Source organism: Schistocerca serialis, chromosome 3 (genome assembly GCF_023864345.2).
Source record: "Schistocerca serialis cubense isolate TAMUIC-IGC-003099 chromosome 3, iqSchSeri2.2, whole genome shotgun sequence".
Classification (NCBI taxonomy): domain Eukaryota; kingdom Metazoa; phylum Arthropoda; class Insecta; order Orthoptera; family Acrididae; genus Schistocerca; species Schistocerca serialis.
In genome coordinates this window covers 130,064,650-130,079,308 of record NC_064640.1, presented here as the reverse complement: position 1 = coordinate 130,079,308, position 14,659 = coordinate 130,064,650, and the positions used below count along the sequence as shown (strand labels likewise).

The 14,659-nt window shown below is 43.1% G+C and overlaps 1 protein-coding gene across 1 annotated transcript in view; it reads right to left on the bottom strand.

Moving 5' to 3' along the window:
• The window catches only part of LOC126469827 (circadian locomoter output cycles protein kaput), an 825,094-nt gene that overhangs the window by 37,693 nt on the left and 772,742 nt on the right, over positions 1-14,659 (bottom strand). Inside the window, exons 5-6 of the mRNA XM_050097116.1 lie at positions 13,878-14,087; positions 4,006-4,193 (exon numbers count right to left, since the gene is read on the bottom strand). Coding sequence (XP_049953073.1) covers positions 4,006-4,193; positions 13,878-14,087 — 398 coding nt within the window. The remainder of the gene's footprint in view (positions 1-4,005; positions 4,194-13,877; positions 14,088-14,659) is intronic.

The following is a 14,659-nucleotide window of genomic DNA, read 5'->3' as shown; positions in this document are numbered from 1 at the left end:
ATTGGCAGAACACTTAGGAGCTGCAACAAGTCTACTAAAGAGACTGCTTACACCACACTTGTCCGCCCTATTCTGGAGTATTGCTGTGCGGTGTGGGATCCGCATCAGATGGGACGGACAGATGACATCGAAAAAGTACAAAGAAGGGCAGCTAGTTTTGTATTATTTCGAAATAGGGGAGATAGCGCCACAGATATGATACGTGAATTGGAGTGGCAATCATTAGAACAAAGGCGTTTTTCGTTGCGACGGGATCTTCTCATGATATTTCAGTCACCAGTTTTCTCCTCAGATTGTGAAAACATTCCGTTGGCACCCACCTACATAGGAAGAAATAATCATCACGATAAAATAAGAGAAATCAGGGCGCGCACAGAAAAATTTAAGTGCTCATTTTTCCCGCGCGTCGTTCGAGAGTGGAACGGTAGAGAGACAGCCTGAAGGTGGTTCATTGAACCGTCTGCCAGGTACTTTATTGTAAATTGCAGAGCAATCACGTAGATGTAGATGTGAAGTGTTGAAGTTACTTTATTATGCTTCATTATACTGTTTGGAACGTCAGCAACGAGAACAAATTCTGTTTCCTGGATACGTGATGGAAGATCATTTATATATAACACGAAAAAGGGCGGACACAGTATTGCTCTGACAAGGATTCTGATATCATAATATTCATAATATTACTCTGAACTGTAGAATCAAATGCTTTTGGAAAGTTACAGAAAACCCCAGTTGGCAATATTTTATCACTTGAATTTTGTATAATCGGGAAAGACCCTTTCGTAATACAAACTGAGACTCGTTAAGTATCTTACCGGTGAAATTTTTGAGAGGAGCGAAAACAAAACTCCCTAGAAATTACACGGTGAATTTTGTCAGAATTTTCGTAGCCAAACGAAGAGTAGGAAATGGGGAAACTGGGTATCAAAAGACCAGAGTGGGGTCTAGTTTTGAGAAAAAACTTTGCATTGCTTGAAGGTAATCAGTGTAATTGAAAAAAACTTAGTGATTTGAGTGAAAATTACACAGTGAATTTTTGTCCGAATTTTCATTGCCAGGCGGAAAGTGAAAATGGACAAATGAGGTATCAAACTGATCAGAGTGAGGTCTAGTTTGCAAAAGAAAAGGTTTAATTGCTTGGAAGTAATCAGGTTAATTTAAAAAAGTCATGCAGTAAGGTGAGAGAAAAGATTGTACAAATGTTTATAGCCAAACATAGTGTGGGAAATGGACAAATGGGACATCAAATTGGCCAGCAAGTGGTCTAGTTTAAAAAAAAAAAGGATTGAACAGCTTGAAAGTAATCAGGGTGATTAATAAAAAATGTAATTAGTGATTTGAGGGAAAACTGAAATATTTCACGAACCGTCACTGTTAGCTATGTAAAAGAAGTATCTCCTCAAGGTCTAGCTATTTAGCACATAAAAAGTTACGTTGGTATGATATTTCACGGTTTCTGAGCAAAAACTGGAAATTTAAAAAAATTTCAAAAAATTAAAAATATTTTGTGAGATGTCTGTTTAAAAGTAAGAAAATGTATTAGAGAAACATTTTACGCACCTTTGAATGATGCTCGAACTCATGTGCAGCAATAGCAATTAATCTCATTTTGTTCGTTTTCGTTCGTTGCATTTGCTCGGGGCGGACGTCGTAAGACATCCGTTTTTAAGTTCGTTGTTGATCGATTAACTCAGTTTTTTTTATTACAGAGAGCTGCTAACCCTCTGACCGAACACTACCAACTGAGCTACCCAAGCACGACTCACACTCGTCCTCACAGCTTTACTTCTGCCAGTATCTCCAGTATCTCGTCCCCTACTTTCCAAACTTTACAGAAGCTCTCCTGCGAACTTTGCAGAACTAGCACTCCTGCAAGAAAGGATATTGCGGAGACATGGCTTAGCCACAGCCGGGGGATGCTTCCAGAATGAGATTTTCACTCTACAGCGGAGTGTGCGCTGATATGAAACTTCCTGGCGGATTAAAACTTTTAACCCTTTGTTGCCTGACGGTACTTAAAAGTACCAGTAAGTTTTGACTCTCATTATTTTCTCATGGTGCAGTTTCGTGATCTGAGAGCCTGTCGGTACGTAACAGTAACTCTGCTCTACTGTTTCATAGTAGTTGTTGTGCAATACATAGACCTCTCTGGCGGTCAGAGCTTGAAATTGTTTTTCGCGCGCTGCTGTGAAAACAGAAGATTGTATGTGCTTGTTTCCATGGTGTTGCCTGAATTTGTGCGCAATTTATCGAAACTTCCGTTGAGTTTTCCATTGTACGTACTTAACTTCTTTGTTTTTTTATAACAGTTTGAAGCATTACGTTACAAGTGAATGAGATAAAGTGGAAAATATAAGGCGGACTAATTAGTACCGTCAGGTTGTGCGAACACTTTATTGTAGCAACAACGCGTTACCTCTCACTAGTTGTTCTGTCCACTTTTTCTCACACAGAAATCCGTAAATACATTTGCCTGTGGAACAATTAGAAAAAACAGGAAAGGTTTGCCAGGGAATTTACCTGAAGAAAAATGTCTAAATCAAATCACAGAGTGTTCAAATGGCTCTGAGCACTATGGGACTCAACTGCTGAGGTCATTAGTCCCCTAGAACTTAGAACTAGTTAAACCTAACTAACCTAAGGACATCACACACATCCATGTCCGAGGCAGGATTCGAACCTGCGACCGTAGCAGTCGCGCGGTTCCAGACTGCGCGCCTTGAACCGAAATCACAGAGTGACATCTTTAGCACTAACAGTATTTCAATGGAAGGAAAATAAAGTAGTATATTTTGCGTCAAACTTCCATAGCACCGAACAGAGCGTAGTGACAAGAAAACGGAAAGATGGAACTTGTATGACTATACCATGTCCAGTTATTGTATGTGATTACAATAAAAACATGGGTGGTGTGGATCATGCAGACAGATTACGTTCAACTTATGGTCTTGACAAGCGATCAAAGAAATGGTGGCACCGTCTCTTCTGGGGAGCAATAGAAATTGCTTTTGTCAATGCTTACGTCATTTTCAGTGATCTACATGGGGCACTGCCACTGCTGGAATTCAGGCGTGCTGTGGCACTAGGGCTAATGAATGAACAGCAAGTGCCAAATCTCAAAAAGAGAAACTCTGGTAAAGATGAAATAACTCTCCCAAAGAGAAGGAAGGATAACTTTTCTTTCCGAAGGATGTACGTCTTGGCAACCGAGGAAACCATTTTGTAGTGTTCAGTTGTAAAAGAGGACGATGCGAAATGTGTGCAAAAAATAAAATTCAGTCGAGACCACATTCACAATGTAGTACATGTAAAGTGTATTTGTGCTGCAATGAGAAAAAGAACTGTTTCCTACAATTTCATGAGGTATCACTAAATATGTGATATGTATATACCGTCAAAAATGTATAGCCAAGTTACTATGTATTGTGAAGTTGCTCTAGAATAAATTTATGCGAAATTTAAAAAAAAAAATTCAGAAATATCGTATATCTGTTAATTTTCTAATGTAAAAATGTTTAATATTTATGTGGAATAAAGTACAAGTTATAAAAATTGGAGCATTTTTCTGCGCATGTTGTGATTCTGTCCATGGAGTCTGACGGTACTTCTGAGTACCAGGAGAGAAAAAAGTTGCAAAAAATAAAATAAAATTTTACAAAAAATCCTACCGACATTTGAGGCCACAAAAGCATAAATTCTGCAAAGAAAATGTTAAAAAGTAAAAATTTTCTTATGTCAGGAGACAAAGGGTTAAACAAATCAAGACACAAAGCATTTTACCATTTTGTTTCAATTTCTTTGTTTTGAGAGATGTATGTTAAGATTCTTCCATAGTTTTTTTTCCGCATCTTTGAGTAAAAGGTAAGTAGTGAGACTGGTCGTAAATTATTTGTATCTGTCTTACTACGGTTCATGTGAAGGGGTCAGCAACATAAAAAAAAATATTCTCAGTAATATCAAAATTCGCCTGTGGTAGAAGCAAGAAGAGAGAAGCGGTGTACGTACCTTTGGTCCATGGAGACGAGGGCGAGGTCGAGTTTGTGCTTGCTCTTGAACATGACCTCCTTGTGCGGGATCTCGAGCAGCGACGGCGGCCCGAAAGGCGTGCAGATGGCGAACAGCGCGAGCGGCGGCTCCTCCGTCTTGCGGTTCTGGCCGTGCAGCACCTTCACGCGGCCGCGGATGTCCAGCCGCTGCAACACCACATCCCACATCTCGCACCGCTAACTTCTCAAACAGGACCCATTCTGATTTAAAATTTCAAACCAAAATACCTTCGGCAGTCTAAATTTCTACACTACTGGCCATTAAAATTGCTACACCACAAAGATGACGTGCTACAGATGCGAAACTTAACCGACAAGAAGAAGAAGCTGTGATATGCAAATGATTAGCTTTTCAGAGCCTTCACACAAGGTTGGCGCCGGTGGCGACACCTACAACCTGCTGACATGAGGGAAGTTTCCAACCGATTTCTCAAACACAGACAGCAGTTGACGGCGTTGGCTGGTGAAACGTTTGTTATGATGCCTAGTGTAAGGAGGAGAAATGCGTACCATCACGTTTACGACTTAGATAAAGGTCGGATTGTAGCCTATCGCGATTGCGGTTTATCGTATCGCTACATTGCTGCTCGCGTTGGTCGAGATCCAATGACTGTTGGCAGAATATGAAATCGGTGGGTTGGGGAAGGTAATACGGAACGCCGTGCTGGATCCCAACGGCCTCGTATCACTAGCAGTCGAGATGACAGGCATCTTATCCGCATGGCTGTAACGGATCGTACAGCCACGTCTCGATCCTTGAGTCAACAGATGGGGACATTTGCAAGACAACAACCAGCTGCACGAACAGTACGACGACGTTTGCAGCAGCATGGACTATCAGCTCGGAGACCATGGCTGCGGTTACCCTTGACGCTGCATCACAGACAGGAGCGCCTGCGATGGTGTACTCAATGACGAACCTGGGTGCACGAAAGGCAAAACGTAATTTTTTCGGATGAATCCAGGTTCTGTTTACAACATCATGATGGTCGCATCCGTGTTTGGCGACATCGCGGTGAACGCACATTGGAAGCGTGTATTCGTCATCGCCATACTGGCGTATCACCCGGCGTGATGCTATGGGGTGCCATTGGTTACACGTCTCAGTCAGCTCTTGTTCGCATTGACGGCACTTTGAACAGTGGACGTTACATTTCAGATGTGTTACGACCCGTGGCTCTACCCTTCATTCGATCCCTGTGAAACCCTACATTTCGGCAGGATAATGTACGACCGCATGTTGCAGGTCCTGTAAGGGCCTTTCTGGATACAGAAAATGTTCGACTGCTGCCCTGGCCAGCACATTCTCCAGATCTCTTACCAATTGAAAACGTCTGGTCAATTGTGGCCGAGCAACTGGCTCGTCACAATACGCCGGTCACTACTCTTGATGAACTGTGGTATCATGTTGAAGCTGCATGTGCAGCTGTACCTGTACACGCCATCCAAGCTCTGTTTGACTCGATGCCCAGGCGTATCAAGGCCGTTATTATGGCCAGAGGTGGTTGTTCTGGGTACTAATTTCTCAGGGTCTATGCACCCAAACTGCGTGAAAATGTGATCACATGTCAGTTCTAGTATAATATATTTGTCCAGTGAATACCCGTTTATCATGTGCATTTCTTCTTGGTGTAGCAATTTTAATAGCCAGTAGTGTAGTTTTATTTCATTTGTGAACCAGTTTCAGCGATGCATTACGCCATCTTCAGGGCCCCTGCCCAACATGCTGGCCCCATCTTAACTGGACCAATGATGGGATTCCTTCTACACGCCGGTCAGGGGCTGTGAAGATCGCGTAGTGTAGATTTGAAACTAAACTAAACTCAGGGGCCACTCCTGTTCCTTATTTATATAAATGATATGCCCTCTAGTATTACGGGTAACTCTAAAATATTGCTGTTTGCTGATGACACTAGCTTGGTAGTAAAGGATGTTGTGTGCAACATTGGCTCGGTTTCAAATAGTGCAGTACATGACTTCATTTCATGGCTTGTAGAAAATAAACCAACGCTAAATCACAGTAAGGCTCAGTTTTTACAGTTTCTAACACACAATTCAACAAAACCTGACATTTTAATTTCACAGAAAGGGCATATGATTAGTGGAACTGAACAGTTCAAATTTCTAGATGTTCAGATAGATAGTAAGCTGTCGTGGAAAGCCCACGTTGAGGATGTTGTTCAAAGACTTAATACTGCCATTTTTGCTGTTCGAACGGTATCAGAAGTGAGTGATCGTTCGACACGAAAATTAGTCTACTTTGCTTATTTTCATTCGCTATTGTCGTATGGTATTATATTTTGGAGTAACTCTTCCCATTCTAAAAGGATATTTTTGGCTCAGAAACGGGCGGTTCGGGCAATAAGTGGTGTTAGTTCATGAACCTCTTGTCGACCTCTGTTCACGAGTCTGGGTATTTTGACGTTGGCTTCTCAATACGTATATTCCTTATTGTCGTTTCTTGTTACCAATATCAGTTTATTCCCAAGAATAAGCAACTTTCACTCGGTTAATACTCGGCAGAAATCAAACTTTCATTTGGATCGGACTTCCTTAACTCTTGTGCAAAAAGGTGTGCAGTATACTGCTGCATCCATTTTCAATAAGCTGCCACTCGAATTCAAAATCTTAGTAGTAATCCACGCGCTTTCAAATCGAAGCTGAAGTTTCCTCATCGGTCGCTCCTTCTATTCTGTCGAGGACTTCCTTGAAAAATTAAGCTGATTTTTATTGTATTGGTGATAGCGTTTACTTAAACTTATAGACTGACTTTTTTAAGGTTAATGAACATTTATCTTTATCTGTTTTTACGTTTATGTTGAATTTCATGTACTGACACGTTCCATGACCTAGGAGATTTGCTCCTCAATTTGATCCTACGGAACTTGACGAGTAAATAAATAAAATAAATAAATAAAACTCCGCCCGTACAGGCCATGAAGGCTCAACAGTACCGACCGGCCGCCGTGTCATCCTCAGCCCACAGGTGTCACTGGATGCGGATATGGAGGGGCATGTGGTTAGCACACCGCTCTCCCGGCCGTGTGTCAGTTTACGAGACCAGAGCCACTACTTCTCAGTCAAGTAGCTCCTCACTTTGGCTCACATGGGCTGAGTGCACACTGCTTGACAACAGCGCTCGGCAGACCGGATGGTCACCCACCCAAGTGCTAGCCCAGCCCGACAACGCTTAACTTCGGTAAGCTTTTAAACTGGTTGCACAATTAAAATAAAACTGGAAATTTAGACGGATGGAGGCGTTTAGATTTGACATTTTATACTGAACAGCCGAAGTATCTTGTATAAAGATGGACTTACAGAGAGCATTCTGATTTACATCCTCAGTTGTCCAATTGGTGATGGGGATGTCTCCTTCAACGGGCTTCCCCAGTCCTTATTCAACTATGTCACCGCCTCTAATGACAGTCTTCTCAATGAAGTGTGAAACACCGAAATAGATCGCAAAGATTGCTACTTTTCAATTCCCGTAAATGGTCACCAGGAGCAGCATTAAGTGATGGTTGACAATTTCAATTAGCTCTCCTATAATAAACAATGGTTTCACTTATCTGTGTAATCAGGCGACTGCGTGTGGGCGGTTCCTTCGCCCGACGACCAGTACGTAGTGTTCCGTTGACACCCGCACATCAGCAGCACGGTTTGCGATGGTGCCAGGAGCATAGGGACTGGACAAACCAGGAGTGGGATCACGTGCCCTTCTCGGATGAGAGCGGGCTCTACCCTCGTATGGCGAGGGGTGGGAATGCACCCTGAAACTTTGTCGAACTTAAATGCTTTGTTGGTCAAGGTGTTATGGTCTGAGAGGCTCAATGTTGCATGGGCGTGGTGACCTCCAGATCTTTGATCATGGTACTCTCACCGGTCAGTGTTATTGTGACACTGTACTCCTTCCCCATGTGCATCTACCCGGGGGTGCACTCACCCCTTACTTCATTTTTATGGATGAAAATGCGCGACAGTATCCAACAGCGCAGGGGAGGAGCTCTTGGAATGAGAGGAATGAGAGGATATTTGCCGATTGGACTGGCGTGCCCGTTCCCCCGAATTAAATCCCATCGAGTACGTGTGGGATGGGTTGGGTACACGTACTGCAGTACATACACATGCACAATCAGTCATCCAGCAGTACTCAACAGCTCTGGTGCAGGGACGGAACGCCCTACCAAAACGAAGCCTTACGAAGCTGGTGGCCAGCAGGGAAGCACACTGCAGACCATGCGTTGCCGTCTGTGATGATCACACACCCAATGAATACTACATCTCGCCTTTTGTAATGCCCAGGGGACCACAATGAATCGTGATGACTTCATTGTTTTATTGTCACTGAACAAAAGTATCATTTTTGTTCGTCTCCACACGTACTTCTTCCAGTTACATTCTGTACTATATTGTAGCAGGTCTTTCTATATATGGTCCAAGTTCCATCGAGCTATGGTATTTGACAGTGACACATCATGCAAAATCTACTTTCGTCCTTAAGTTTGTACAGCAGTGTACTTTAGTATAGACGAAGGACACACTTAGAAAAGTTAGATCTGCTCACACCAAAACTTCTACATCTACATCTGCATCTACATATATACTCCGCTAGCCACCAAGCGGTGTGTCGCGGAGGGCACAATTCGCGCCAAAGTCATATTCCCCCCCCCCCCCCCCCCTCTGTTCCACTCGCGGATCGCGCGAGGGAAAAACGACTGTCTGAACGCCTCAGTACGAGCTCTTATTTCCCCCATCTTTGAATGATGATCATTACGCGATTTAAAAGTTGGTGGTAATAATATATGCTCTACATCCTCGGTGAAGATTGGATTTCGGAATTTAGCGCGTCGTCTATCTGCAAGTGTATCCCACTTCAAACTTTCTATGAGATTTGCAGCGCTCTCGCGATGGCTAAATGTACCAGTCACGAATCTTGCCGCTCTTCTTTGGACCTTCTCAATCTCTTGAATCAGACCCAACTGGTAAGGGTCCCATACAGACGAACAATACTCTAAGACTGGACGAACTAACGTATTGTAAGCTATTTCCTTTGTTGAAGGACTGCATCGCTTCAGGATTCTACCAATAAACCGCAATCTAGAGTTCGACTTACCCGTTACTTGTGTAATCTGATCATTCCATATGAGATCATTTCGAATAGTCACACCCAGATACTTCACTGATGTTACCGCTTCCAAAGACTGATTATTTATTTTGTACTAGTACATTAATGGGGATTTTCGCCTCGTTATACGCAGTAGGTTACACTTACTAATATTGAGAGATAACTGCCAGTCATTACACCACGCATTTATTTTCTGCAAATCCTCATTGATTTGTTCACAACTTTCGTCTGATACTACTTTCCTGTAGACTACAGTATCATCGGCAAACAGTCTAAGGCCTCTGTCAATACCATCAACCAGATCGTTTATGTAAATCGTATAAAGCAGAGGACCTATGACGCTGCCCTGGGGCACACCTGAAGTTACTCTCGTTTCTGTTGAAGTTACCCCGTTCAGGACGACATACTGCTCCCTGTCTGTTAGAAAACTTTCTATCCAACCACATATGTCATTAGATAGACCGTAAGCGCGCACTTTTTGTAGCAAGCGACAGTGCAAAACTGAGTCGAACGCCTTTCGAAAGTCGAGAAATATGGCATCAACCTGGGAGCCGGTATCTAGAGCCTGTTGTATATCGTGCACAAAGAGGGCCAGCTGTGTCTCGCATGAACGCTGTTTCCTAAAACCGTGCTGGTTTTGCAGATGAGCTTCTCAGAGTCTAGAAAGGTCATTATGTCTGAATACAAAATATGTTCCATGATTCTACAACAAATCGATGTCAGTGAAATTGGCCGGTAATTATGTGCATTCGATTTTCTACCCTTTTTATAGATTGCTATGACCTGGGCCTTCTTCCAGTCCCGTGGAACTTTCCGCCGTTCCAATGATCTCTGATAGATGACGGATAAGAATGGTGCTATATTTGTAGCATAGTCAACACAAAATCTTACGGGGATACCGTCTGGGCCAGATGACGTTCTGGCGTCTAAGGTTCTTAACTGTCTTACAATCCCAGATACACTAAACGCTATGTCAGCCATCCTTTCGTTTGTTCGATAATTGAAAGGGGAAATGGTGCTGCAGTTCTCTATCAGAACTTAAGACCTTTTCCCACAGAACGTATTGGCAGAAGCGCAGTTTGGCTTCAGGAATGGCTAATCAGTTAGCATTGACGAAAACCGGGTTCCATCGGTTACCCGTTGTGGCTTATGAAAAGTTTTACGATCATTCGAATTATTATATACTGTCAAACAAACTACAGTATCATTGTAGTAGAATTAGCGCTGAAGCACTCCGGTGGTTTCAGTCTATGTCAGCAGTAGGGAACAGAATGTTGCCTTACAATACCATGTAACAGGAAATGAGCCTACATCCGTCTGGCTTACTGTAGCGGGTGAGTGATTCTCAAGGTTTCATACTCGTGCCGCTTTATTTCCTGGTATTCAATGACGACTTGCCGTTAACTATAGCATATAATTCCGAAGCTTATTTACTTGAAGTTGATGCACTCACAGTTGTTACAGATTCGGGTCAGGAATGGAATAATATAACAAATAATGTTTCGGAGCAGAGCAGTTCTTAATTTACAGGTAGAAGGGTGACACTCAAATACAATAAAATACGATACCCTTTTTACAAGCATACTTGTGCTAACTTTCATCTCTTGTATAAAATGGTAGGTAGACGTTGAGATCTCGAGGAACGTCCACATTCTCAACCTTATACGGACAATAAATACAGGAATTACAGTGCTTTAAAACACACGCTCAGTAGATTTTCACAAGATTTGTTGGTGAAAAGTAATGAAGACATTGATCCTAAACGTATTTTTAAGAAGAATTCCCAGGTTGTATGTGAAAGCTATACTCTTATAAAATCGGCTGGTTTTATGAAAATTAAAACTTTGTAGTCCTGTGTGCAAGTTGAAATTTGATGCAAGTTTCCTTCTTCACTCATTTAGAAGCTACAATCATCTCAAATCGGATAATTATTTTAAAAAAACTGTGTTTCACTGCAGTACGCAGAAAAGTATTCAGTAGCGATCAGCATTTGTATGTTCGTACACAGGGTGTCCCATAAATGTTGCGACAAACTTCGAGGATGAAATGATGATGAGAACAACACAACACCCAGTCCCTGAGCAGAGAAAAACTCCAACCCAGCCCGGACTCAAACCCGGGCCCGCCTGCATGGGAGGCGAGCACGTTACCACCCAGCTAAGCAGGCGGACACTAAAGCAACAAATCGAGGGTAAGTACCAGTGTCCGGAATTGTCATCCACCGAAGCAACCGAGCATTGCAGTCATAGGAGACAAGTCATTTCTATGCAGCAGCTAGCTCCATCTTCTTCACTGGCGATCGTGGCAATCAATGGCGATCACTGGATAACAAACTAAATTGCGAGATGTTCCACCTAAGATCCGTCAGCGTATAAAGTCACTTTTGCTGCCGAATGGGTGGGCGCCGGCGATAACCTCAATACTCTGTAGCGTCGTTGGATAACGTTTCCGGACGCGGGTTCCTATCTTCGATTTATTCCTTAAGACTCCCTCTATAGCCCTTCGAAGACTGTCGCTACGTATCTGGGACACCCTGTATACAGTTTAGGAAAAGATAAGAATAAAATAGGCAAATAGCACTGGTAAATAAGGATCTGGAAACTAATTATTTCATCAATACGACGTATGCGCAAATGCCAATGTTACAAAACTGTCATTGTGTAAGGTTACGTTTGCTTTGAAACAGCAGAAGTGAAGCGTAACATTTCAGATACTTAAGAACTGGTAAATAGCGTTTCGACAACAAGTGCATCAATCGTTGCTTTCCAATATCGTGGCCTTGGCCTCCGAGTTGAACACGTTGGATATTTTTGTGTGGGGTATTTAAGAGCTTTGGTGTCCGCCTGCTTGGCTGGGTGGTAACGTGCTCGCCTCCCATGCAAGCGGGCCCGGGTTTGAGTCCCGGCTGGGTTGGAGTTTTTCTCTGCTCAGGGACTGGGTGTTGTGTTGTTCTCATCATCATTTCATCCTCATCACCGGCGCGAAAGTCACCCAATGTGCCGTCGAATGAAGTAAGACTTGCACTTGGCGGCCAGACTTCCCCAAATAGGGTCCTCCCGGTCAGCGATGCCATACGCTCGTTTCCATTTTTTTAAGAGCTTTGGTCTATTCCAGTTCTGCTGATTGAATCGATGAATTTCTGGATCTCATTGTGAGTGGTTACCAGTGCATTCGGAGCACGCCCGGAGTTTTGATCATGTATGGGCATCAATCAAGAGACGTGCTGAAGTCACGTGAAAGGTGGCCATGTGCAACACTTATTGTAGTGTGCTTGTCCTCAAGTGCATATCTCCAGACTCAGTCCTCTGGAACTGTTTCAAGGTGTTCACGTACACAGTTGTAGTACGTCGTACCAGCGAAATCATTGGTTTTCGGACCTATGTGTGTGTGTATGTGTATGTGAATTCCTAAGGGACCAAGCTGCTGAGGTCATCGATCCCTAAACTTACACACTACTTAAGGGGGTAGGACGTCAAAGGGGCCGACTTGGAGCAGGAGAGGGACCACATAACATTTTATTTTATACTGTCTATACTTTTACAAATAAATTCATAAAAGTTTGTCAAAATGAGTAGGAAGGATTCAGGATTCACACTCATAGCAGTGGAAGTGCAAAAAAATAACAAAAAAATTTTTTAGATATGAAATTTCATCATTTTTTCACTTACTGTTGGCTGCATTTGTGACTATAGGTACATTTTTCTTCACAAGTAAGAGAGATTCTTTGATGGATTTTGCACAGCATACAAACCATACTTACAGGTGTGTGAAACTCTAGAATTTTCCAAATCTATTAAAAACTGTGGTAAAAATTGAGATAATTAACTATAAAATTTCATTTTTTTCTAAACATAAAGTTTAAAATGTAACAGCTCATTAATTTTTTCATAAATTAAATAGATTCTAAAGTTTCAGACACCTGTAGTATGGTTTGTATGCTGTGCAAAATTCATCATTCTCTCTTACTTATGAAGAAAAGTGTACCTATATCAACAAATGCAGCCAATAGTAAGTGAAAAACATGATGAAATTTCACATGTAAAAAAATTATTTTGTTATGTCTTTGAACTTCCGCTGCTACGAGTGTGAATCCTGAATCCTTTCTGGTCATGCTGACAAAGTTTTATGAATTTACTTGTAAAAGTATAGACAGTGGAAATTAAAATGTTCTGTCGTGCCTCTCCTGCTCCAAGTCGGCCCATTTGACGTCCTGTCCCCCTTAAACTAACTTATGGTAAGAAAAATACACACATCCATGCCCGAGGGAGGACTCGAACCTCCGGCGGGAGGGGCAGCGCAATCCGTGACATGGAGCCTCAGACCACGCGGGCACTCGGCCCGGACCTATGTTTGTTAGGACTATTTGCTTGTTTCATTGTCCTCTATTCGCCCATTTCGTTTGTACCTGCAATAGTCGAGCGCCAAGCGACGTTAAACCCCAATTTTCCTTGGTTAGTCGGACACCATGTTTAATGAATGACTTGTCCTGCGATCATGAACAAGTTGGACTTTTTTGTGGGGGTATTTAAGAGTTTGGGCATCAATCAAGATACGTGCTGAAGTCTGCCTTCACATGAAAAGTCTGGTTCTGATGGTACACCAGGTCCGCGTCATGAGAAAGTTTTAAAATGCATGCAACGTTGTCCTGTAAGCGTAAAATAGAGCAGGTTGAAGAGAGCAGTAGCGGTGTGTGGCCGCAGGCTCACCAGGAAGCCGGAGGTGTTGTCGAGCAGGCAGCGGAAGCGGACGGTGAAGCTGCGCTCGAGCAGGTGGCAGTTGTCGGCGACCAGCGCGTCCTGCAGCGCCATGCTGGCCGACTCGGGCGGCAGGAACGAGTTCCACATCAGCTGCCGCTGCAGCTCCTCCCGGTCCTCCGAGTGCACCAGCTCGTACACCGACTGGTGCACGATGTCCGACTGCAACATACAGACATTACAAAATCGTTGAGACTTTCGTGTCCACTTGTTGACGTACTGCCTTTGGTTCTCGTCTCAGGATCTACGGTCGATGTTTGTTAAGTACCTTTTTTTAACGTTTCACCAGCATTAGTGGTCGACATTATCAAAGACGCGTTCTCCAGAGTCTGCCGCCAGCAATTGAGGATGAATATTTGACAACACCAGCCATTCGTGGTGACGCAACATCAGAAAATCGTTAAACAAACATCGGCCACAGATCTCGGGATAAAAGCCAACAGGCGGATCGTTTGATTGTCAGTCTGGGAATCAACATTCATAGAGGAGCTAGATAAAATTCAAAGCAGAGTTGTGTGGGTGACAGAGTCACTGGGACGCTCTTCCATAAGATGGTTCAAATGGCTCTGAGCACTATGGGACTTAACATCTGAGGTCATCAGCCCCCTAGAACTTAGAACTACTTAAACCTGACTAACCTAAGGACATCACACACATCCATGCCCGAGGCAGGATTCGAACCTGCGACCGTAGCAGTCGCGCGGTTCCGGATTGAAGCACCTAGAACCGCTCGG